The sequence below is a fragment of the Nyctereutes procyonoides genome, unplaced genomic scaffold (assembly GCF_905146905.1).
Source record: "Nyctereutes procyonoides isolate TBG_1078 unplaced genomic scaffold, NYPRO_anot_genome, whole genome shotgun sequence".
Taxonomy (NCBI): domain Eukaryota; kingdom Metazoa; phylum Chordata; class Mammalia; order Carnivora; family Canidae; genus Nyctereutes; species Nyctereutes procyonoides.
The window spans coordinates 51904874-51931452 of NW_026575125.1; the positions used below are offsets into that span (position 1 = coordinate 51904874).

The following is a 26579-nucleotide window of genomic DNA, read 5'->3' on the forward strand; positions in this document are numbered from 1 at the left end:
AGTTAGGAGTCTTTATGTTCTGTCTCCCTTTCTGATATTTCCCACACATTTCTTCTCCCTTCCCTTCTATTCCCTTTCACTATTATTTACATTCCCCAAATGAATGAGAACATACACTGTTTGTCCTTCTCCGATTGACTTACTTCACTCAGCATAATACCCTCCAGTTCCATCCACGTCGAAGCAAATGATGGGTATTTGTCGTTTCTAATGGCTGAGTAATATTCCATTGCATACTTACACCACATCCTCTTTATCCATTCATCTTTCGATGGACACCGAGGCTCCTTCCACAGTTTGGCTATTGTGGACATTGCTGCTAGAAACATCGGGGTGCAGGTGTCCCGGCGTTTCACTGCATCCTAATCTTTGGGGTAAATCCCCAACAGTGCAATTGCTGGGTCATAGGGCAGGTCTATTTTTAACTCTTTGAGGAACCTCCACACAGTTTTCCAGAGTGGAGGCACCAGTTCACATTCCACCAACAGTGTAAGAGGGTTCCCTTTTCTCCGCATCCTCTCCAACATTTGTTGTTTCCTGCCTTGTTAGTTTTCCCCATTCTCACTGGTGTGAGGTGGTATCTCATTGTGGTTTTGATTTGTATTTCCCTGATGGCAAGTGATGCAGAGCATTTTCTCATGTGCATGTTGGCCATGTCTATGTCTTCCTCTGTGAGATTTCTCTTCATGTCTTTTGCATGGATTCTCTATTCTGTTCCATTGATCTATGTGTCTGTTTTTCTACCAGTACCACACTGTCTTGATGACCACAGCTTTGTAGTACAACCTGAAATCTGGCATTGTGATGCCCCCAGATATGGTTTTCTTTTTTAAAATTCTCCTGGCTATTCGGGGTCATTTCTAATTCCACACAAATCTTAAGAAGATTTGTTCCAACTCTCTGAAGAAAGTCCATGGTATTTTGATAGGGATTGCATTAAATGTATAAATTTCCCTGGGTAGCATTGACATTTTCACAATATTAATTCTTCCAATCCCTGAGCATGGAATATTTTTCTATCTCTTTGTGTCTGCCTCAATTTCTTTCAGAAATGTTCTGTAGTTTTTTGGGTATAGATCCTTTACCTCTTTCTTTAAGTTTATTCCTAGGTATCTTATGCTTTTGGGTGCCATTGTAAATGGGATTGACTCCTTCATTTCTCTTCTTCAGTCTCAGTGTATAGAAATGCCACTGACTTCTGGGCATTGATTTTGTATTCTGCCGCACTGCCAAATTGCTTTATGAGTTCTAGCAATTTGGGGGTGCAGGCTTTTGGGTTTTCTACGTACAGTATCATGTCATCTGCAAAGAGGGAGACTTTGACTTCTTGTTTGCCAAGTTGAATGTGATTTATTTCTTTTTGTTGAGGCTAGGACTTCCAGTACCATGTTGAATAGCAGTGGTGAGAGTGGACATCCCTGTCTTGTTCCTGATCTTAGGGGAAAGGCTCCCAGTGCTTCCCCATTGAGAATGATATTTGCTGTGGGCTTTTCATAGATGGCTTTTAAGATGCTGAGGAATGTTCCCTCTATCCCTACACTTTCAAGACTTTTGATCAGGAATGGATGCTGTATATTGTCAAATGCTTTCTCTGCATCTATCGAGAAGATCATATGGTTCTTGTTTTTTCTCTTTCTGATATGATTAATCACATTGTTTGTTTTATGACTGTTGAACCAGCTTTGCGTCCCAGGGATAAATCCTACATGGTAATGGTGAATAATTTTCTTAATGTGTTGTTGGATCCTATTGGCTAGTATCTTGTTGAGAATTTTTGCTTCCATGTTCATCAAGGATATTGGTCTATAATTCTCCTTCATGGTGGGGTCTTTGGTTTTGGAATTAAGGTGATGCTGGCCTCATAGAATGAATTTGGAAGTATTCCATCTCTGTCTATCTTTCCAAACAGCTTTAGCAGAATCGGTATGGCTTCTGCTTTAAACGTTTGATAGAATATCCCTAGGAAGCCATCTGGCCCTGGACTTTTGTGTCTTGGGAGGTTTTTGATGACTGCTTCAATTTCCTCCCTGGTTATTGGCCAGTTCAGGTTTTCTATTTCTTCCTGTTGCAGTTTTGGTAGTTTGTGGTTTTCCAGAAATGCGTCCATTTCTTCTAGATTGCCTAATTTATTGGCATAAAGTGGCTCGTAATAAGTTTTTAAGATCATTTGTATTTCCTTGGTGTTGGTGGTGATATTTCCTTTCTCATTTATGATTTTATTAATTTGAGTCTTTTCTCCTTTTTAATAAGGCTAGCTAATGGTATCTATCTTATTAATCCTTTCAAAGAAACAACTCCTAGTTTTGTTCATCTGTTCCACAGTTCTTCTGGTCTCGGTTTCATTGAGATCTGCTCGATTCTTTATTAATTGTCTTCTGCTGGGTGTAGGATCTATTTGCTGTTTTTTCTCTAGCTCCTTTATTTTTTTAAAAAAATTTATTTATTTTTTATTTTATAAATTAATTTTTATTGGTATTCAATTTACCAACATACAGAATAACACCCAGTGCTCATCCCATCAAGTGTCCCCCTCAGTGCCCATCACCCATTCACCCCCACCCCCCGCCCTCCTCCCCCTCCACCACCCCTAGTTCATTTCCCAGAGTTAGAAGTCTTTATGTTCTGTCTCCCTTTCTGATATTTCTCACACATTTCTTCTCCCTTCCCTTATATTCCCTTTCACTATTATTCATATTCCCCAAATGAATGAGAACATACACTGTTTGTCCTTCTCCGGTTACTGTGGCCAAGTTCAAAAAGGGTGTTGCCTGAGTTCTCCTCTGGGATTTTGACGGAATCTTGTCTCACATTTAGATCTTTCATCTATTTTGAGTTTATCTTTGTGTATGGTGCAAGAGAGTGGTCCAGTTTCATTCTTCTGCATGTGGATGTCCAATTTTCCCAGCACCATTTATTGAAGAGACTGTCTTTCTTCCAGTGGATCGTCTTTCCTCCTTTATCTATATTAGTTGACCATAAAGTTCAGGGTCCACTTCCGGGTTCTCTATTCTGTTCCATTGATCTATGTGTCTGTTTTTGTGCCAGTACCACACTGTCTTGATGACCACAGCTTTGTAGTACAACCTGAAATCTGGCATTGTGATGCCCCCAGATATGGTTTTCTTTTTTAAAATTCCCCTGGCTGTTTGGGGTCTTTTCTGATTCCACACAAATCTTAAAATAATTTGTTCTAAGTCTCTGAAGAAAGTCCATGGTATTTTGATAGGGATTGCATTATACGTGTAAATTGCCCTGGGTAACATTGACATTTTCACAATATTAATTCTGCCAATCCATGAGCATGGAATATTTTTCCATCTCTTTGTGTCTTCCTCAATTTCTTTCAGAAGTGTTCTATAGTTTTTAGGGTATATTTTGAGAACCATTTGAATGGTAAATGGTTCTCCAACCTTTTATTTTCAGGTTGTAGGTGTCCTTCTGTCTAAAATGAGTCTCTTGTAGACAGCAAATAGATGGGTCCTGCTTTTTTATCCAGTCTGAAACCCTGCGCCTTTTGATGGGATCATTAAGCCCATTCACGTTCAGAGTTACTATTGACAGGTATGAGTTTAGTGTCATCATGACATCTATTTAGTCCTTGTTTTTGTGGATTGTTCCACTGAACTTCTTCTTAAAGGGGACTTTTAAGAGTCCCCCTTAAAATTTCTTGCAGAGCTGGTTTGGAGGTCACATATTCTTTCAGTTCCTGCCTGTCTTGGAAGCTCTTTATCTCCTTGTATTCTGAATGAGAGCCTTGCTGGATAAAGTATTCTTGGTTGCATGTTCTTCTCATTTAGGACCCTGAATATATCCTGCCAGCCCTTTCTGGCCTGCCACGTCTCTGTGGAGAGGTCTGCTGTTACCCTAATATTCCTCCCCATGAAAGTCAGGGACTTCTTGTCTCTTGCTGCTTTAAGGATCTTCTCTTTATCTTTGGAATTTGCAAGCTTCACTATTAAATGTCGAGGTGTTGAACGGTTTTTATTGATTTTAGGGGGGGATCTCTCTATTTCCTGGATCTGAATGCCTGTTTCCCTTCCCAGATTGGGAAAGTTTTCAGCTAGGATTTGTTCAAATACATATTCTGGCCCTCTGTCCCTTTCGGCGCCCTCGGGAACCCCAATTAAACGTAGGTTTTTCTTCCTCAGGCTGTCATTTATTTCCCTTAATCTGTCTTCATGGTCTTTTAGTTGTCTGTCTCTTTTTTCCTCAGTTTCCCTCTTTGCCATTAACTTGTCTTCTATGTCACCCACTCATTCTTCCACCTCGTTAACCCTCGTCGTTAGGACTTCTAGTTTGGATTGCATCTCATTCAATTGATTTTTAATTTCTGCCTGATTGGATCTAAATTCTGCAGTCATGAAATCTCGTGAGTCCTTAATGCTTTTTTCTAGAGCCACCAGTAGCTGTATAATAGTGCTTCTGAATTGGCTTTCTGACATTGAAGTGTAATCCAGATTTTGTAACTCTGGGAGAGAGGGCTGTTTCTGATTCTTTCTTTTGAGGTGAGGTTTTCCTTCTAGTCATTTTGCTCAGTGCAGAGTGGCCAAAAACAAGTTGTATTGGAACACGGGGGAGTATCACTGGTCCGTCTAGCTGGTCTTCTGGGGGAGGGGCCTGCTGTGCTGATTTTCAGGTGTTAGCACTTGGGGGAGCTGCTCTGCCCCTGCCTGCTGCAGGGCTCAGCGGGGGTTGTTTACCCCGTGGGGCACCAGGAGGAACAGCCGCAGTTGCTATGGCAACTCTGGAAGCCTGTTTTCAGCCTCCGCAGGAACTATGGGGCTGGGGCTCTCGGTTCTCCGTCTGCAGGGCCTGGAGGCTCCGGGGCGGGGCCGCTGATCTGCTCAGCTCGGGGCAGGAGCGTCCTCGCTGTCCTGGGCCCTCCCGGCCTCTGCCTGTCCCGGGGGAGGCCGGATCCTGGGCTGTGTCCCGGCGCCCTGTGCGCCGGGGCCTGCGCTGTTGGATTTGCGCTCCCGCCCTGCAGCTCCCTCCCTGGAGCCGCTCCCGAGCCCCTCCGAGCTGCTCCGGGTCCCGCCGTGCGCGCTGCAGCCCTTAGGGAGCTCGGCGCACTCTCCTGCGCTCGCAGGTGTCTGTTAGTGTCCCAGGGAGCCCGAGGGCATCCCCGCCCTCCTGGGTGCTGCTCCAACTCCCTGCGAGCCCCTTTCCGCCCGCCCGGGAAGGTTGGTGCAGCTCCTGCTTCTCCGGGACGGGGCTCTCCTGTCCTGGGGACACTCGCCCCGGCCTCAGCCCGGCTCCTCGCGGGCCCCTCCCCCTCGGAGGCCTTTTGTTCCTTTATTTCTTTTTCCCCGTCTTCCTACCTTGATAGAAGCGCGAACTCTTCTCGCTGTAGCGTTCCAGGTGGTCTCTCTTTACATCTCAGGCCGAATTCGTAGATTTTCAGGATGATTTGAAGTTTATCTAGGTAATTTGGTGGGGACAGGCGATTTGGGGACCCTGCTCTTCCGCCATCTTGCCCCTCCTCCACTTCTCTAGCTACTTTAGGTGCAAGGTTAGCTTTTGTATTTGAGTACTTTCCAGTTTTGGATGGATGCTTGTATTGCGATGCATTTCCCCCCCTCAGGACTGCTTTTGCTGTATCCCAAAGATACAACAGTTATCTTCATTCTCATTAGTTTCCAGGAATCTTTTTAATTCTTCTCTAATTTCCTGCTTGACCCTTTCATCTTTTAGCAGGATGGTCCTTAACCTCCATGTGTTTGAAATCCTTCCAAACTTCTTCTTGTCATTTAGTTCTATTTTCAAAGCGTTGTGGTCTGAAAATATGCAGGGGACAATCCCAATCTTTTGGTATCGGTTAAGACCTGATTTGTGACCCAGTATGTGGTCTATTTTGGAGAAAGTTCCATGTGCCCTTGAGAAGAATGTGTATTCAGTTGGGTTTGGATGTAAAGTTCTGTAAATATCTGTGAAATCCATCTGTTCCAGTGTATCATTTAATGCTCTTGTTTCTAATGTTTATATTTCTTTTTTTTTAATTTTTTATTTATTTATGATAGTCACACACAGAGAGAGAGAGAGAGGCAGAGACACAGGCAGAGGGAGAAGCAGGCTCCATGCACCGGGAGCCTGATGTGGGATTCGATCCCGGATCTCCAGGATCGCGCCCTGGGCCAAAGGCAGGCGCCAAACCGCTGTGCCACCCAGGGATCCCAAAGCTCTTGTTTCTTTGGAGATGTTGTGCTTAGAAGATCTGTTGATTGTTGAAAGAGCTATATTCAATCACCAAGTATAAGTGTATAATTATCTAAGTATGTATTAACTTTGGTTATTAATTGTTTGATATACTTGTCAGCTCCCGCATTCGGGTCATAAATATTCATGATTGTTAGGTCCTCTTGTTGAATAGATCCTTTAAGTATGATATAGTGTCCCTCTTCATCTCTTATTACCATCTTTGGGATAAACTTTAATTCATCTGAAATGAAGATGGCTACCCCTGCTTTCTTTTGAGGACCATTTGAATGGTAAATGGTTCTCCAACCTTTCATTTTCAGGCTGTAGGTGACCTTAGGTCTAAAATGAGTCTTTTATAGACAGCAAATAGATGGGTCTTGCTTTTTTTATCCAGTCTGAAACCCTGCATTTTTTGTTGGGGTCACTAAGCCCATTCACGTTCAGAGTTACTCTTGAAAGATATGAATTTAGTGTCATCATAATACTTATTCAGTCCCTGTTTTGTGGATTGTTTCCTTGGATTTCCTCTTTCTTTTAGAGTCCCCCTTAATATTTCTTGCAGAGCTGGTTTGGTGGTCACATATTCTTTTAGTTTCTGCCTATCTTGGAAGCTCTTTATCTCTCCTTCTATTCTGAATGAGAACTTTGCTGGATAAAGTATTCTTGGCTGCATGTTCTTCCCATTTAGGACCCTGAATATATCCTGCCAGCCCTTTCTGGCCTGCCAGGTCTGTGGAGAGGTCTGGGGTTAACTTAATACTTCTCTCCTTAAGGGTTAGGGTTCTCTTGTCTCTTGCTGCTTTAAGGATCTTCTCTTTATCTTTGGAATTTGCAAGTTTCACTATTAAATGTCGGGGTGTTGAACGGTTTTTATTCCTTTTTGGGGGGAATCTCTCTATCTCCTGGATCTGAATGCCTGTTTCCTTCCCCAAGTTAAGGAAGTTCTCAGCTATGATTTGTTCAAATACAGTTTTTGGACCCGTGTCCCTTCGGCGCCCTCTGGAACCCCAATTAAAGATAGATTTTCCTCCTGAGGCTGTCATTTATTTCTCTTAACCTATCCTCATGATCTTTTCTTTGTTTTTTTCTTTTTGCCTCAGTTTCCTTCCTTGACATCAACTTGTCTTCTATGTCACTCACTCATTCTTCTACCTCATTAACCCTCGTTGTTAGGACCTCCAGTTTGGATTGCATCTCATTTAATTGATTTTTAATTTCGGCCTGATTAGATCTAAATTCTGCAGTCATGAAGTCTCTTGATTCCTTTACCCTTTTTTGCAGAGCCGCCAGTAGCTTTATAATTGTGCTTCTGAATTTGCTTTCTGACATTGAATTGTAATCCATATTCTGTAACTCTGTGGGAGAGAGTTCTGTTTCTGATTCTTTGTTTTGTGGTGAGTTCCTTCTTCTAGTCTCTTCGCTCAGTGCAAAGTGGTTAAAAACGAGTTGTACTGGAAAAATGAAGGAAAAAGGGAAAGAAGGGGTGGGGACAAACAAACAAAAAACAAAAAACTCGGAGGGGTATCCTCTGATTCTATATACTGTAAGTACCTCGACTTCCTCTAGAACGTTCCAGTGCTGCTTGGTCAGGAACTTGCTCTTACCCTGTCTTTCCAGCTGGTCTTTTGGAAGAGAGTCCTGTTGTGCTCATTCTCAGGTGTGTGCACCTGGGGGAGCTGCCCAGCCCCCTGCCAGGTGCAAGGTTCAGTGGGAGCTGTTTATCCTGTGAGTCCCCTGCTCAGTCCCAGGTACAAGGTGACACCAGGAGGAACAACAGCAGAGGGTGCGGCCAGCTCTCCAGCCCTGGTGTCACCTCCCGCAGTAACTACCACATTCTCCCAGTCCACAGGGACCTGGATGCTCTGAGGGCGGGGGGGGGGGGGGGGGCTGATCTGCACAGCTCTGGTTCGCCAGGTGGCAGGAGCATCCTCACTGTCCTTTGTGCCCCGGCCTCTGCCTGTCCCAAGGGGAGCGCCAGATCTTGGGCTTTATCCCCCGGTGCCTTGGGCTCCTGGGCCTGCCGTTGGAATCGTGCTTGTGGGGCCGCGCCACCCCCTCTGCCCGGAGCTGCCACCTGAGATGCCACCCGAGCTGCTCCCGGGGCGCGCTGGGTGTGAACTCTAGCCCTTTAGGGAGCTTGGCCCATGGTGTGTGGCGTGCTTTCCTTCGGGGTGCACTTCCTCTGTTTTTGGCCCCGAACGTGGGTGCTCCACTGTCCCTCCTGGGACCCTGCCCCAGTTCCCTTCCAGCACCTTTCCGTCCAGGACGATCAGTAAAGTTCCTGCTTCTCCCAGCCTGGGCTTTCCTGCCCTGGAGGCACTTGCCACCCAACCTTAATCCCGGCTCCTCGCGGGAGCCCCTCCCCCTTCGATGCTTTTTTATTTTATTTTATTTTTTTCTGTTTCCTACCTTGATAGAAGTGTGAACTCTTCTCACTGTCGCATTCCAGCTGTTCTCTCTTTAAATCTCAGGCCGAATTCATAAGTTTTCAGGATGATTTGAAAGTTTTCTAGGTAAGTTGGTGGGGACAGGTGACTTGGGGATCCTACTCTTCCGCCATCTTGCCCCGCCTCCAAATCTTTTTTTAAAAAAATATTTTGTTTATTTATTCATAAGAGACACAGAGAGTGAGGCAGAGACATAGGCAGAGGGAGAAGCAGGCTCCCTGTGGGGATCCTGATGTGGGACCTGATCCTAAGACCCCAGAATCATGACCTGAGCCAAAGGCAGATGCTCAACTGTTGAGCCACCCAGGCATCCCAACACAGATGAATCTTAAAAACTTATGCTAAATGTAAGAAGACAGATACAAATGATCACATATTGTATGAATAGAATTATATGAAATCTCTAGAATATACAAATCCATAGACATAAAAATTAAATTATGGCTTCTTTTACCTACTGTTGTGAAAAGGAGAAAATGATTGGTAATTGATATAGTGTTTTTCTTAGGTGATGAAAATATTCTGGAATTAGCAGTGATGGTTGCACAACTTTGTAAATACACTAAAAACCAGTGAATTGTTCACTTTAAAAGGATGAATTTTTATGGTATATGAATCACATTTCATAATTTTTTATTTTAAAAATGGAATTAGAGGAAGTGACCATCAGAACTTTATCTGTTCCTAGAGAGGTCACTGGCATTTTCTGGCCCTAAAGCTTTCTTCAAACAACTACTACTTTAAATAGATTCATCAGCTGGAGGAAGAGTTTGTCTTACGTATGTTTTGTGTGAAAATTTCTATCTTATGTGTTTTGGTATGAGTTTGATCTATGGCTATAGACCTACTTGAGCTTTATTCACAAGGTTTCCCGGTTAATTATAGGCCTCCTGAGTGTAATTCCTCTCATGATCATCTGGGTTTTATTTGGCTATTGGAAAAAATCAAATAAATCTGTATATTATGTGACCATGGACAAGTTAGTACACTTTTTTGAACCTTAACTTCTTTAACAATATCTATTTCTCAGGGTTGTGAAGACTAAATGAAATAATGTATTATAAATGCTTACTTCATTGCCTAGCCTGATGTAGGCCTCAGTTAATGTTAGCTTCCTCCCTACTTTACCTTTGGTAAAAAGCACTTTCCTTCCAGGTCAGAGGTCACTGAGCTCTGTCCTGGCTTTCTGCCTAGTAACAGATTGCCTCTAGAAATAAATCATGGGTGAGGTCTTTTTTTTCCCTTCTTTTTATCTGTGTGTCTCTTGCTGTGCCTTTTTAAATAACTGGTACACTGAGGTGCTCAGTGAATTCGGATTTACTATGACAGAACACAGGCCTTTTACATGAATTTTCCCGTATGGTTTTGAGAGGATTGCAGAGTGTGAGTATTAGAGTGTGACAAATGAGCATTGTTAGTGCTCCTTTGGAGCTGTGTGACTTCCAGTTGTGCTTAGGGAGAGAACTTAATTAAATTTCATATTTAAGGAGAATGATGGCTGAGTCCTCCTCCATCCTCTCTAAAACTTTTTGACTTTTGCTTTCCAGCTGTACTTCCTGGGATTGCTTCCTCACTTTTAACATCATCTTTTAATATACAGTACTAAAATGCTTAAACAGTACCAAAGAACTCATCATTTATATAGGCACTCCAAGGTATCTATTGCCTTGGAAATATTTTACTTATTATTAGGCTGTCTAAGTGCATTGTATATGACTTTTAAAGGCATATATTTAGTTCATCACTGTGTTCCTTCTTCATTCTTTGAAAAAATTGAATGAGTAGTTAATGCATGTGAAAAATTGAGAAAAATATTGAGAAGAAGAAAAAGTAACAAGTATACAGGCCCATTTTAAGTGTAATTTTCTTAGCAGCAGCTCCCAGAGCCTTCAGCTGTACTAATATGAACTGCCATTTGTATAGGTGGAATGGTTCAGGGCTATATTTGAGGAAATTAAAACTGCTGAGATCAATGCAAAAGAAAATTCTCTCTTTCTTTGTTCTTCTCAGAGGCTAGAGAAATTGGAAACCTGACACATGAAACTGGACACTGCATCCGTCCTTCTTAGTTCTGAGCAAAGTGCATTAAAAGCTATAGACATCTTAATGTGTCCTTTCTCTCCCACATCTAGGAGCGGAAAAAAAAATTTGAGAAGGATGGTGAGAGGTTTTATTCCTTGCTGGATCGGCACTTACATCTATCTTCCAAAAAGAAAGAATCTCAGTTACAAGAGGTATGTTCAAAAAAGCCTGTTCCCACCTTCCATTAGTAGTTGTGCCTTGGTAACATTGGCATCTTCCTATTACAAGGCTTTCCTCCTGCCCTACCTCAGCAGGAAACAACTATAATAATAGTGCTAACAGTTAAAACCTTTGCCTGGGATGCAAGAGCCTAGAGTTCTTGATGTAGCTCTTCCACTAACTCACGTGACTTTTTTTTAATTGGAGTTCAATTTGTCAACATATAGCATATCACCCAGTTCTCATCCCATCAAGTGCCCCCCTCAGTGCCCGTCACCCAGTCACCCCAACCTCCACCCACCTCCCTTTCCACTACCCCTTCACATGACATTTTGTTGTTTGTTTATTTTTTGAACTTTAGAATAAATAATTGAATATACAAATACTGTTTATGTAAGCAATAAAATGTAAGGTTTAAAATTTCACCATACAACACTATTACAGTATTATTTACTATATTCATTATGCTGTGCCTTTTACTCCTGTGACTTATTCATTCTATAACCAGAAGACTGTATCTGTCTGTATCTCCCCTTCACACATTGTTTTCATCCCCTTCCCTTTGCCAAATCATGAGTTTTTTCTCTATATTTATAGGTCTAATTCTGCTTTTTGTTTGTTTATTCATTTATTCTGTTTCTTAAATTCCATATGTGAGTAAAGTTATATGGTATTAATATTTCTCAGGGCCACCCATATTGTCAGAAATGGCAAGATATTGTTTTCATGGCTGCATAATATTCTACTAACTACATCTTCCATATTCATTTATCTATCAATGAATATTTAGGTGGCTTCCATATCTTAGCTACTATAAATAATGCTGCAATAAGTATAGGGGTAAATATATCTTTTTGAATTAGTGTTTTCATTTTTTTATAAGTGCCCAGTAATAGAATTACTTGATCATATGATAATTTTAATTTTAATTTTTTGAGGAACCTCCATACTGCTTTCCACAGTGGCTTCACCAATTTACATTCCCACCAACAGTACATGAGGGTTTCTTTTTCTTTACATCCTCATCAACACTTGTTATTTCTTGTCTTTTATGGTGTGACTTTAGAAAACATTTTTTTTCTTTGCCTTATTTTCCCTATATGTCAAAGGAGAGTGGTACTTGATGATCTTTAGAGTCCTTTTCAGTCTATGTTTCTGATTCCAGAATCCATGTGAGGATAGAGTTAAACTACTGCTGTATTTGGTAGATCAGGAGCAGATCTTCTACATTTTTCCCAAGATATTCCAACATTAGCTTATTTTAATGGACTTTCAGTGACTTCAGTTCAAATACGCCATTATTCCATACTGTTCCTTAGTTTCCATGAATGCATATCACATGCCAGAGGCACTATGCTAGATGCAACAAGACTAGAAAGACAATGAGACATACTTTCTGTCCTTCTGCAGCTTATAATTGGAATGCTAAAATAAGAATACACATAACACTTAAACAAGTAGAAGTTTTTACATACTGTAACATGAATGTGTATGTGTTGTCCTTGTAGAGGTGGGAAGGTATTTGGAGAATAAAAAACTTACATTTGGATGTGGAGATTTGTTTTGGTACAATAGTTGTGCCCATTCAACAAAAAATAAAGTCTTTGACAGATAGAAATGGAGGAACGGACCTCTCATGTGGAGGGAAATGGTCCCAAGAATGGAAAACATGGTGTACATTTGGACAATGGTTTGACCACAGTTTCCGTTACTATTGGAGAGTAGTGAAAGACAAAATAGGATCAGGGAACTTGAGGCCATATTATAGAGTAAAAGGCTTAGGAGTTTATATTGAACTCTATTGGCCCTGGGAGGATTGAGAGATTTTGGTAGTATAAGCAATATAAGTGGAATTCTGTTTTAGGAATCTTAAACTGTCTGAGGTTGTAAGATGAATTAGACCAGAGAGAGAGTGGAAGCAAGAAAACCAATATAGGAAACTATTGCAATGATCTAGGGGAGAGGGTCTAGAGAAGGAAGGAAAGAAATTAATTGACTAAAACTGTTTTCAATGGCAGAGAGCCTGGATGGCTCAGTTGGTTAAGCAGCCAACTCCTGATTTCAGCTCAGGTCATGATCTTAGGGTCGTGGGACTGAGCTCCACATCAGACACTGCACTCGGTGAGAAGCCTGTTTCAGATTCTCTCTCTTCCTCTCCTTCTGCCCCTCCCCACCACTAGCTTTCTCTCTCTCTCTCTCTAAAATATATAAACCTTTAAAAATAAAACTTTTTAATGGATAGATCCATGTGTTGCATGATAGATCCAGTAAAAGATAGAGATATTTTAGGTTCAAATATAAAAAGATATACTCCATTGAATGAGGTCTTTGACATGATCTATGAAAGTTCTTAGAAATCATCTTGTCCAAGGTTACACAGATTGCAACAAAGCTGAAGCTAATCTCCTGATATGTGCTTCGGTGAATATCCATTACATCATGTGAGATGCTTCAGGTTGATGAGTCAGGAGCCTCACTGCTGAATAGTTAGTATTGAAAAGGTGAAGACTACTTTTCTTCCATAAACTGGAATAATATGGGGTCTTCTGACATTTTCCTTCTACAAACGTTTGTTTTCTTCCTTTTGCATCTATTCTGGGTCATGTTCCTAAGCAGAAAAGAGTTAATATAATTGGCCTGAATCTATTATGATTAGAAAAATCTGACTACAAGATTAGCTTTTGGCTGGTATCTGGGAACTTGGCTAGTGAACAGTTTCTTACACAGATATAAAATTTTCCCTAAATGGTAAGAGTGACTCACTGTGTCTAGACTGCCTGTACAAACAATGTGGTTTATGTTGAACATCTTATTTTCTTCTGGGAATCTTGGTATATGCTTAGCAGTCGGTGCCTCTGTTCAGCCCCCAGTAAAAACCTAGGGTACTGAGTCTAAAGAGCTTCCATGGTAGACAAAATTTCACATGTGTTGTTATAACTTGTTGCTGGAGGAAATTAAATGTGTCCTGTGTGACAGTAATAAGGAAGAATACTTGGAGGCATTCACTTTGTTTCCTCTAGAATTTATCCCATGTACTTTTCCCTTTGCTGATTTTGCTTTATATTCTTTTACTAAAGTAAATATTAGCCATGAGTATGACTATATGCTGAGTTCTTTGAGTATCGCTCGAGTCCCCAAACCTGGGGATTTGGAACCCTGGACACAGTCCAAACTTTATTCTTTTGGAGGACTTTATAATGAAAGCTTCTGGAATGTCCTAGAAGTTTGGTGTTTTATATAGATATTCCTGGTGACTTTCCTAAAGAGCAAGTATGCAGCTTTTGCACTTTTTCAATTAAAAATAATCTGGTGGGCCCTGGGTCACTTTTGTTTTTTATCTTAAGAGACTTTATTTTTAGAGCAGTTTTAGGTTTACAGGAAAATTGAATCGTAAGTACAGAGTTCCCATATATCCCTAATTCCCAAAATACAGTTTCCTTTACTATCGATATTTGCATTAGTGAGATACATTGATACAATCGATGGGCTGTGGGTTTTGACAGCCGTATAATGACATGAATCCAGCATGACACTATCATGCAAAATAGTGTCACTGCCAGAAAAATCTGTGGGCACCACCTGTTTATCCTTCCATCGTACCATACCCTGCAAACCCTTAGCAACTATTGATCCATATTTTTGCCTATTCTAGAATGTTTTGTTGTAGAAATTATACAGCATGTAGCATTTTCAGATTAGCTTTTTTTATTTAGCTGTTTACATTTAAGGTTCTTTGTCTTTTCATGGCTTAGTAGCTCACTTATTTTTAGTGCTTTACCATAGCTTATTTATCTTTTCACATATTGAAGGATATCTTGGCTTCCTCCCAACTTTGTCAATTATTGAGATTTTGTTTTTGAGAGAGAGAGTGCATGCCAAGAGAGCATGAGTGGGGGAGGGGCAGAGGGCAAGGAAGAAGCAGGCTCCCTGCTGAACAGAGAGCCCAATGTGGGGCTCCATCCCTGGACCCTGGGATCATGACCTGAGCCAAAGGCAGACATTTGACTGACTGAGCCACCCAGGTGCCCCACAAATGTGTCAATTATTAATGATGCTGCTATAAACATTTGAGAGCAGGTTATTGGGTACATAACTTTTCAAATAATTTAGGCAATTACCAAAAACCACAATTTCTGGATTGCATGGTAAGAGTAAATTTAGTTTTGTAAGAAACCACCAAATTATCTTTCAAAGTGACTGTACCATTTTTTACTTCTATCATCAATGGATGAGAGTTCTTATTGCTCTCTTTGTCAGCATTTGTTGTCTGTGTTTTGGATTTTAGCCATTCTAATAGGTCTGCACTGTTATCTCATTGCTATTATAATTTTCATTTTCTGGGTAACCTTTTTGGGTCCCCTCCCTCTTTGGGAGCTTTGTACTATCACTCAATACTATCGCTCAGTAAACTTTGTTTTGCTGCCCACCAAATTTTTTTTTTCATTTCCCTAATGACATTCGATGTTGAACATCTTTTCATATGCTTTTTTGCCATGTGTAGGTCGCTTTTGATGAGGTGTCTGTTCAAATATTTTGCCCTTTATACTTGGATTGTTTTCATATTATAGCATTTTAAGAGCTGTTTGTCTTATTTTATTTCTATTTTTATTTTTTAAGATTTTTAAAATTTATCTGAGAGAGCACCCAAGCATGGGGGTGGAGGGGTAGAGAGGCAGGGGAAGATGGAGAAGCAACTCCCCACTGAGACAGAAACCCAATGCAGGGATCATGACCTGAGCTGAAGGCAGATGCTTAACCAACTGAGCCACCTAGGTGTATCTCAATTTTTTATTTTTTAAAAAGATTATCTTACTATTTCTCCTCTTTAACACACACACACACTGGGGTAAGAGATATTTATTTCAACTTTCTAGCAGTAAAAATAAGATTTTAACTTGAATTTTTAAGTTTCTATTTAAATTCTAGTTAACATATATTGTAATATTGGTTTCAAGGGTAGAATTTAGTGATTCATCACTTATGTATGACATCCAGTGCTCATCACAAGTGCTCTCCTTAATACCCATCACTCATCTACTCAATCCCCCTATCCCTCTCCCCTCCAGCAACCCTGAGTTTGTTCCCAATAGTTAAGAATCTCACTCTAGCTTCGTTCACGTCATTGCAAATGGCAAGATTTCGTTCTATTTTATGGCTGAGTAATTTTCCATTTTATATATATATATATATATATATATATATATATATATATATATTATATACACCACAACTTCTTTATCCATTCATCACTTAATGGATATTTGGGTTCATTCCACAATTTGGCTATGGTTGATAGTGCTGCTGATTTGTCTATTTTAGATATCAGCCCTTTATCAGATAGTGTTTTGCAAAGATTTTCTTCCAGTATATTGCTTTTCATTCTCTTAACTGAGTTTTTCATGAAGCAGAAATTTTTAGTTGCAATGAAATCCAATTTATCAGTTTTTTCTTTTGTGGATTATGCTTTTGATGTTATATCTAAAGTTATGACCAGAGGAGTTAAGATGGCACAAGGAGTAGAGGACCCTGAGCTGGTCTCATCCCTTAAACAGAGCTAGAGAGTTATCAAATTATTCTGAACACCCAAGAAGTCTGTCAGAGATCTGAGAGAAGAAAAACTGTGAGTCTACAAGTACAAAATCAACTAGCTTTTAGAAGGTAGGAGGTGTGGAAGTTCACTTGGGGAAGACATAGCTGTGGATGTAGCAGTGGTGGGTGGGGGGAGTCTGCTTAGGGAGGCTACCACAAAGTATTAAAAACAGTGGAGTGCAATATCTGAACTTTTAAATTGACTACTGTGGAGGACAGGCCTGGATTAAAGATGCTTAGGTGGTGAAAAGGAACAGAATCCCAGGATTGACAGGGTGGTCTGAGGATCTCTTAGGTCGCAGGAAGAACAGGTTGGTGCTACAGAAAGGTGCTGCATTGTTCCCAGGCATAGGAGCTAGGAAAGTGACAGAGAGCAGCAAGTTTTGGTGCCAAATTTTGGCTATAAACTCTGAACCACTGCACGGTTCTGAAACTGCTTTCCTGGACTGGGCTGGCAAAGGTGATTAGTTAGACCCTCCCATGGAGGAACAGTGTAGGTCCACACCATGGGTGTCCTTGAAATTTGGAGTTTTGAAACTCAGTCATGCACCAGAGATGCATGGGCAGGGGTCAGACATGGGCAGGGTAAATGTAGGGTTCAGATGGAAACAGGGGAAACAAATAGAAGATTCACTGCTTTTCTGTGCAGGCTCACTGATGGGTAAGGGGCACAAACTTTCAACTACAAGGCTAGAGAGCAGGGCGCTACCATTTTTATCCAACTGATCATTGTTGAAAGCCTTCAGGAGGCAAAACAGCACCATCTATTGGAGGCCAGAGCCACACCCCTGTGTCCTACAGAAGCATTTCCACTGAAACAAGTCAGCCTGAAAATCAGTGCAGTACTCTCTCCCAGAAGACCAGCACAAACACCTAGCTAGCACCATGTTTATTGATCACAGAGTGCTGCAAAGCTTTAGCTCTCAGGAAAATAGAATTGGGCTTTCTTTTTACTTTTCTTCTTTATTTCTTTTATTCTTGTTATTTTTTCATTTATTTTCTTATATTTTCCAATTCCTATTTTAAATTTTTTAGTTAATTTTTAAAACATATATTTAGATTATATATACTTATATATAATTATGCATATACATGTCATATATATATAGTCTACTTCTTATTTATTTATTTATTTATTTATTTAAAATTGGGATCTAGATTCTTTTAACAAGCAGACCAAAACACACCAGGATCTATGTTTTCTTGTTTTATGTTTTGATTTTTCTTGTTTTTTTTTAAATTTTTCATTCCTTTTTGCATTTTTGTTTTGTCATTTGTTATTTGTTGTTTGTTTTGTTGTTGTTGTTGTTGTTATTTCTCATCTTTTATTTCCTGGATAAAATGACAAGATAAAGGAATTCACCCCAAGGAAGAACACAAGGTAGAACTCATGACCAGGGACTTAATCAATACCAATATAAGATGTCTAAAGTAGAATTTGAAATACGATTCTAATGATACTAACTGGGCTTGAAAAAAACATAGAAGACACTAGAGAATCCCTTACTACAGAGATAAAAGAACTAAAATCTAGTCAGGCCAAAATTAAAAATCTTATAACTGAGATACAAACACAAGTGGAGGCCATCACAGTAACTTCTTCTAAGATACATCCATGAAGGCAAGAGAAACAAAAGCAAAAATGAATTATTGGGACTTCATCAAGATAAGAAGCTTTTGCATGCAAAAGAAACAGTCAACAAAACTCTAAGACAACCTACAGAATGGGAGAAGATATTTGCAAATGACCTATGACCTATCAGATAAAGGGCTAGAATCCAAGATCTCTAAAGGACTTATGAAACTCAACAGCAAAGAAACAAACAATCCAATCATGAAATGGGCAAAAGACATGAACAGAAATCTCACAGAAGAAGACATAGACATGGCCAACAAGCGCATGAGAAAATGCTCCGCGTCACTTGCCATCAGGAAAATACAAATCAAAACCACAATGAGATACCACCTCACACCAGTGAGAATGGGGAAAATTAACAAGGCAGGAAACAACAAATGTTGGATAGGATGTGGAGAAAGGGGAACTCTTTTGCACTGTTGGTGGGAATGTGAACTGGTACAGCCACTCTGGAAAACTGTGTGGAGGTTCCTCAAAGAGTTAAAAATAGACCTGCCCTATGACCCAGCAATTGCCCTGCTGGGGATTTACCCCAAAGATACAGATGCAGTGAAATGGCAGGACACCTGCCCCCCGATGTTTATAGCAGCAATGTCCACAATGGCCAAACTGTGGAAGGAGCCTCGGTGTCCATGGAAAGATGAATGGATAAAGAAGCTGTGGTCTATGTATACAATGGAATATTACTCAGCCATTAGAAACGACAAATACCCACCATTTGCTTCGATGTGGATGGAACTGGAGGGTATTATGCTGAATGAAATAAGTCAATCAGAGAAGGACAAACATTATATGGTCTCATTCATTTGGGGAGTATAAAAAATAGTGAAAGGGAATAAAGGGGAAAGGAGAGAAAACTAGTGGGAAATATCAGAGAGGGAGACAGAAAAAGAGGGACTCCTAACTCTGGGAAATGAACAAGGGGTGGTGGAAAGGGAGCTGGGCGGGGGGTTAGGATGACTGGGTGATGGGCACTGAGGGGGGCACTTGATAGGATGAGCACTGGGTGTTATGCTATATGTTGGCAAATTGAACTCCAATAAAAAGAAATTTTAAAAAGTGGAGGCCATAAAAACATGGATGGACAGGCAGAGGAGTGAATCAGTGATATAGAAGATAAAATTGTGCAAAACAAAGAAGCAAAAAAGAAGTGGAAAAGCAAAGTAATGGACCATGAAGGAAGATTTAGAGAATTCAGCAAATTAGTGAAATATAATAACATTTGTATCATAGGACTCTCAGAAGATGAAGAGAGAAGTAAAGGGACAGAAGGTTATTCAAACAAATTATAACTGAAAACTTCCCCAATCTGAAGACAGACACATAAATCAATATCCAAGAAGCACAGATAGCTCCCACTAAATTCAACAAAAGCTGGTAATTGCCAAGACATATCATAGTCAAATTCACAAAATACATAGATAAAGAATCATAAAATCAATAAGGGAAAAAAAGATCCTTAACCTACAAAGGAAGACAGATTAGGTTCACAGTGGATCTATCCACAGATTTGGTAGGCCAGAACGGAGTGGAAAGCACTACTCAATATTCTGAATGGGAAAAATATGCCGCGAGGAATTCTTTGGATGGAAAAAAAGAACAAAAGTAGCAAAGAATGGAAAGGACCAGAAAACATCATCAGAAACATTAAGTCTATAGATAACACAATGGCACTAAGTTCATACCTCTTAATGATCATCGTGAATGCAACAATCAAAAGACAGAGTATCAGAATGGTTAAGAAAACTAGATCATCTATATGCTGCCTACAAGACACTCACTTTAGATCTAAAGACACCTGCAGATTGAACATGAGGAGATGGAGAACCATCTATTATGCTAATGGATGTCAAAAGAAAGCCAGAATAGACATACTTATATCAGACAAACTTGATTTTAAAACAAAGACTATAACAAGAGATGAAGAAAGGCATTATACCATAATTAAGGGTCTATCTATCCATCAAGAAGATCTAACAATTGCAAATATTTATGCCCCCAAGTTGGGAGCACCCGAATATATAAAACAATTCATAACAAACATGAAGAAACTCACCCTTGGTAATACAATAATAGTAGGGGATTTTAGCACTTCACTTAGAACAATAAACAGATCATCTAAGCAGAAAATCAATAAGGAAACAATGACTTTGAATGATACACTGGACCAGATGGCCTTAACAAATATATTCAGAATATTACATCCTAAAGCAGCAAAATACACATTCTTTTTGAGTGCACATGGAACATTCTCCAGAATAGATCACATAGTGGGTCAAAAATCAGCCCTCAACAAGTGAAAAAAGATTGAGATCATACCATGCATATTTTCAGACCACAATTCTGTGAAACTGGAAGTCAACGACAAAAAAAGAATTTGGAAAGTCCTCAAATACATGGAGGTTGAGGGGCATCATACTGCAGAATAAATGTGTTAACCAGGAAATTAAAGATGAATTAAAAGAATACAAGGAAGCAAATGAAAATGAAAGCACAACCGCCCAAAACCACTGGAATGCAGCAAAAGCAGTCCTAAGAGGGAAGTATATTGTAGTACAGAATAAGAAGCAAGAACAGATTCAAATACTCAACCTAACCTTACACCTAAAGGAGGTGGAAAAAGAACAGCAAATAAAGCCTAAAGCCAGCAGAAGAAGGGAAGTGATAAAGATTAGAGCAGAAATAAATGATACTGAAAAAAAAGCAGTAGAACGGATTAACGAAACTAAGATACCATTCTTCAAAAGAATTAATAAAATTGATAAAACCCCTAGTCAGACTTGCCAAAAAGATAAGGGACCCAAGTAGATAAAATCATGAATGAAAGAGGGGAGATCACAATCAATACAAAAATGGAGATTTGAAAGAGTACATGCACCTGAAGTTATTAGCAGCATTATCAACAATAGCCAAACTATGGAGAGAGCCCAAATGTCCATCAACTTAAGAATGGATAAAGGTATATTTACACAATGAGATATTACTCTGGCATCAAAAGAATGAAATATTTCACTTTGCAACTATGTGGATGGAAGTAGAGTGTATTCTGCTAAGTGAAATGGTCAGAGAAAGACAAGTACCATATGATCTCACTCATATGTAGAATTTAAGAAAGAAAATAGATGAACATATGGGAAAGGGGAATATGAGAAAAGGAGAGAGGGAAGCAAGCCATAAGAGACTCTTAACGATAGAGAACAAATTCAGTATTGATGGAGGAATTTGGGTGAGAAATCACCTAGATGGGTGATGGTAATTAAGGAGGGCACTTGTTATTATTATTATAAGCACTGGGTGTTGTATGTAATTGATGAATCACTGAATTCTACTCCAGAAACCAGTTTTGCACTGTATTTTGACTAATACTTGGATTTAAAAATTTTTTAAATAAAAAATAATTTTAAAAAAGTCACCAAATCCATGGTAACTTAATTATTTTCCTCAGTAAACTTCTGAGAGTTTTAGAGTTTTGCTTTCTACATTTAGGTCTATGCTTTATTTGGAGTTAATTCTTACAAAAAGTGTAAGGTTTGTCTAGATACATTTATTTTTGCATGATGATGTGCAGTTTTTCCAGCACCACTTGTTGAAAAGACTATCTTTGTTTTATTGTATTGCCTATGCTCCTTTGTCAGAGATTGATTGACTATATTTATGTATAAATAAATTTCAGGCATTCTATTCAGTTTCATTGCTCTATTTGTGTATTCTTTCACCAGTAGTACATTTTTAATTGAAGTTTGATTTGCCTACATATAGTATAATAATTTCAGGCATTCTATTCAGTTTCATTGCTCTATTTGTGTATTCTTTCACCAGTAGTACATTTTTAATTGAAGTTTGATTTGCCTACATATAGTATAATGCCCAGTGCTCATCCCATCAAGTGCCCTCCTCAGTGCCTGTCACCCAGTTATCCTATACCCCTGCCCACCTCCCCTTCCACTACCCTTTGTTCATTTCCCAGAGTTAGGAGTCTCTCATGTAGCACATTGTTTTGATTGTGGTAGCTTTATAGGAATTTTGAAGGTAGTGTCAATACCTCAATTTATTCTTCTTTACCAATATTGTGTTGGGCATATCTAGATTTTTTTTCCCTCTTTGTATAAACCTCAGCATCACTTTGTTGATATCCAGAAAATAGCTTGCATTGATTTTGAATTGTATTGCATTGAATCTATAGATCAAGTTGTGAAGAAATGACATCTTTTTATAATATTTATTTCTACGCATATAAATGTAATATCTTTCCGTTAATGTAAATCTTTGATTTCCTTTATTAGTTTTATAGTTTTCTTCATATAGAACTTATGCATATTTCATATGCCAAAGTATTCAAATTTTCTTCTAATGCAAATAGCTTTTTTTTTAAATTTCAAATTCCAGTTATCCACTGTGAGGATGTAAGAAAACAATTGACTTTTTTTTTATATCACCTTTCTATCCTGCACTTGTGCTACATAGTTATTAGTTCCAACAGATTTTTGTTGATTCTTGGGTTTCTCTACACACACCGTTGTGTTGTGTATGAAGAATGTTAGTTTTACTACTTCATATATATATATATATATATATATATATATATATATATATACCACCTATATACACACATACATATATATACTTTTAATCTCTTTTTCTTATCTTATTGCATTAGCTTGGAATTCCACTATGATTTGAATAGGAGTTGGTACTGATCTTAGAGACAAAGCATCTAGTTTCTTACCATAAAATATGATGTTATCTGTAGGACTTTTGCAGATGTTCTTTATCAAATTGAGGACGTTCTCATATAATTTTAGTTTGTTGAACGTTTTTCTCATAAATGGATGGATATTGGATTTTCTCAAATATTTTTTCTATGTCTGTTGGTATGATCATATGATTTATATCCTTGAGGTTGTTGACATGATGATTTACATCAGTTTATTTTTTATTGTTACACCAGACTTTCATACATGGAATAAATCCCATGTAGTCATGTGTATTTTTTATATATAATTTTTTATACCTTGCTGGATTTGACTTGCTAATATTTTGTTTAGAATTTTTGCATCTATGTTGATGAGAGATACTGATTTTTTTCTTTTCCTTTATTGTAATGTTTTTTTCTTGTTTTAGTATCAGGGTTATGCTGGCTTCAGAGAATGAGTTAGGAAATATTCCCTCTGCTTCTATTTTATGGAATAGTGTAGAAATTTGGGATCATTTCTTCCTTAAAATACCTTGTAAAATTCACTAGTGCTTTCTTTTTTGGAAGGCTTTTAATTATTTATTTAATTCATTTAATAAATATCTATTCAGATTGTGTGATTTCACCTTGTGTGAGTTTTAGAAGATTGTGTCTTTCAAGGAATTGGTTTATTTCTTTTTGGTTATCAAATTTTAGAGTATAAAATTGTTATTAATACTCCTTTATTATCCTTTTGATATCCATGAGATCAGTAATGATGACTCCTCTTTCATTTCTGACAGTTTAAATTTAGGTCTTTCTTGCTTGCTTAACCTGGCTACAGTCTTACCAATTTTCTTGGTAAGAACTGGTTTTCAATTAACCAGTTTTTATTTTGTTGATTTTCTCTATTGATTTCCTGTTAATTTTATTGGTTTCCTTAAAAGTGTTATTACTTCTTTTCTTCTGCTTATTCTGGTTGTAATTTGCTTTCTTTATCTAAATTTCTAAGGTGGAATCTTAAATTATTGATTTTAGATTTCTAATATATGCCTTTCATGCTATAAACATTTCTGTAACCATTACCTTCACTGAATTCACAAATACTACATTGCACTTTCTTTGTTGTTTAGTTCAAAATACTTTCTAATTTCTCTTAAGAATTCTTCTTTGACCTATGTGTCAGTTAGAAATGTGCTGCTTAATCTTTAAGTATTTTGGCTGGTCCTAGCAATTTTTTGTTATTGATTTCTAGTGTAATTTAATCATGGTCTGAGAGCATACTTTGTATAATTACTATTCTTCTCAATTTGTTCAGGTGTATTATGTGTGTCCCAGAATGTTGTTGATCATGGTGCTTGTTCTATGTGAACTTGAAAATAAGGTGTATTCTGCTATTGTTGGATGAGGTGTTCTACAGATGTTAATTGGATCCAGTTTGATGGTGCTATTCAATTCAGTTATGTCTTTACTGATTTTCTGCCTCAATTACTGATGGAGAAATGTTGAAATTTCCAATTCGTTTTAAGAAATATTTTATTTATTCATGAGGGACACAGAAAGAGAGGCAGAGACACAGGCAGAGGTAGGAGAAGCAGGCTCCATGCAAGGAGCCTGATGTGGGACTCGATCCCGGGAATCTAGGATCATCACTCCCTCAGCCAAAGGCAGATGCTCAACCGCTGAACCACCCAGGCATTCCTAAAATTCCCAATTCTAATTGTGGATTCATCTGTTTCTCCTTGCAGTTCTGTCAGGTTTTGGCCTCACATGTTTTGATGTCCTATTATATGTAATAAAGGTTACATATTCTTAGATAATTGAACCATTTATTATTATGTTATGCTTCTCTTTTCCCCTGACAGGTTTTGTTGCATTGAAATCTCATTTTTCTGAAATTAATATAGCTCATCCAGCTTTCTTTCGATTCCTGTCAGCATAAAATATCTTTCTCCATACCTTTCCTTTTAGACTATCTATATCTTTTATATTTAGAGTGGTGTCTTATGCATGACATGTAGTTGACTATTATTTTTTATGTACTCTGACAATTTCTGACTTTTAATTGATGTATTTAGACTATTAACCTTTAAAATGATTGATATGGTTAGACAAACACCTACCTGTTTGTTGTTTGCTGCCCTTTGTTTATTTTTTTGTCTGCTTAAATATTTTTTCTGCCTTCTCTTTCTTTTACTTAAAATTTTATATGACTCCATTTTCTGTCCTCTCCTCACATATGAATTATACTTTTTAAAAAACTTTCTTTGGTGATTATTCTTTTTTTCTATATCCATTTACAATTAATCCATGTGGACTTTCAAATAACATAATGCTGCTTCACGTGTGGCACAGGAACCTTATAATAAAATACTTTCAATTTCTCCCTTCAGTCCCATATAATATCAATGTTATTCATTTTACTTTTTAATAATCTATAATCACCAAATACATTGTTACAATTATTTTGGGCAAACTCTTATATGCAAGGTTAGTTAAAAATAAGAAAAATGTGATTTTATTTACCTTCATTTATTCCTTCCCTACTGCTCTTTTTTTTATGTTGATATGTATTTCTCACTTATATAGTTTTCCTTCTGCTTGAAGAACTTCTTACAACATTTCATTTCTTGAATATGATATGCCCATATGTAGGTATTTTTGTATTTTAAAAAATATTTTTTATTTGAGAGAGAGAGAGAGAGAGAACAAACAAAGGGAACAGCAGGCAGAAGAAAGAGAAGTAGTCTCCCCACTAAGCAGAGAGCCCAATGCAGGGCTCAATCCCAGGACCCTGGGATCATGACCTGAGCCAAAGACAGATGCTTAACCAACTGAGCCACCCAGGCACCCCAGCTCTGATTTTTTTGTATTTATACTGCTGTTGTTCTCTGAGCCTTCTCAATCTTTTGTTTGGTATCTGTCTAATTTTGGAAAATTTTTAGTCATCACTTTAAGTACTTTTTTTTAATTTAAAAATCTACTTTATTTTTTTTCATTTGTTTTCATTTAAGTTCAATTTGCCAACATATAGTATAACACCCAGTGCTCATCCCATCAAGTGCCCTCCTCAGTGCTCCTCACCCAGTTACCCTAACCTCCCACCCACGTCCACTTCCACAATCCTTTGTTTGTTTCCCAGAGTTAGGAGTCTCTCATGGTTTGTCTCCCTCTCTAATTTTTCCCACTCAGTTCCTCTCCTTTCCCTTATAATCCCTTTCACTATTTCTTATATTTCCTGTATGAGTGGAACCATATGATGATGACTTTAAGTATTTCTTATGTTCCTCTTTTTCTTCTCCTTTTGGTACTCCTATTATGCATACCTTACACCTCTAATAATTGTCCAACACTTCTCAAATATTCTACTCTATATTTTTTATTCTTTTTTCTCTTTGCATTTCAGTTTTTTTTCCCAAGGTGGATGTACCATTTATTTATTTATTTATTTATTTATTTATTTATTTATTTATTCTAATTGTAGTTCAATTTGCCAACATATAGCATAACACCCAGTGCTCATCCCACCAAGTGCCCCCTCAGTGTCCATCACCCAGTCACCCCAAACCCCTGCCCACCTCCCCTTCCACCATCCCTTGTTCATTTCCCAGAGTTAGGAGTCTCTCATGTTCTGTCACCCCCACTGATATTTTCAGTTTTTGAAGCTTCTATTAACATATCTTCAAGTTCACTACTTCTTTCCGTAGCCTTGTTCAGTCTGTTGATAAGCTGATTATAGGCATTTCTCATTTCTGCAAATGTTTTTGATTTCTAAACCTTTTTGATTTCCTTTTGATCA

The 26579-nt window shown here is 38.4% G+C and overlaps 1 protein-coding gene across 3 annotated transcripts in view; it reads left to right on the forward strand.

The window, feature by feature from the left end:
• Nucleotides 1-26579, forward strand: part of OPHN1 (oligophrenin 1) — a 512189-nt gene that overhangs the window by 318662 nt on the left and 166948 nt on the right. For all 3 annotated transcript variants that reach the window (XM_055337756.1, XM_055337758.1, XM_055337757.1), the window contains exon 6: nucleotides 10775-10876. In XM_055337756.1, the coding sequence (XP_055193731.1) occupies nucleotides 10775-10876 (102 nt within the window). The remainder of the gene's footprint in view (nucleotides 1-10774; nucleotides 10877-26579) is intronic.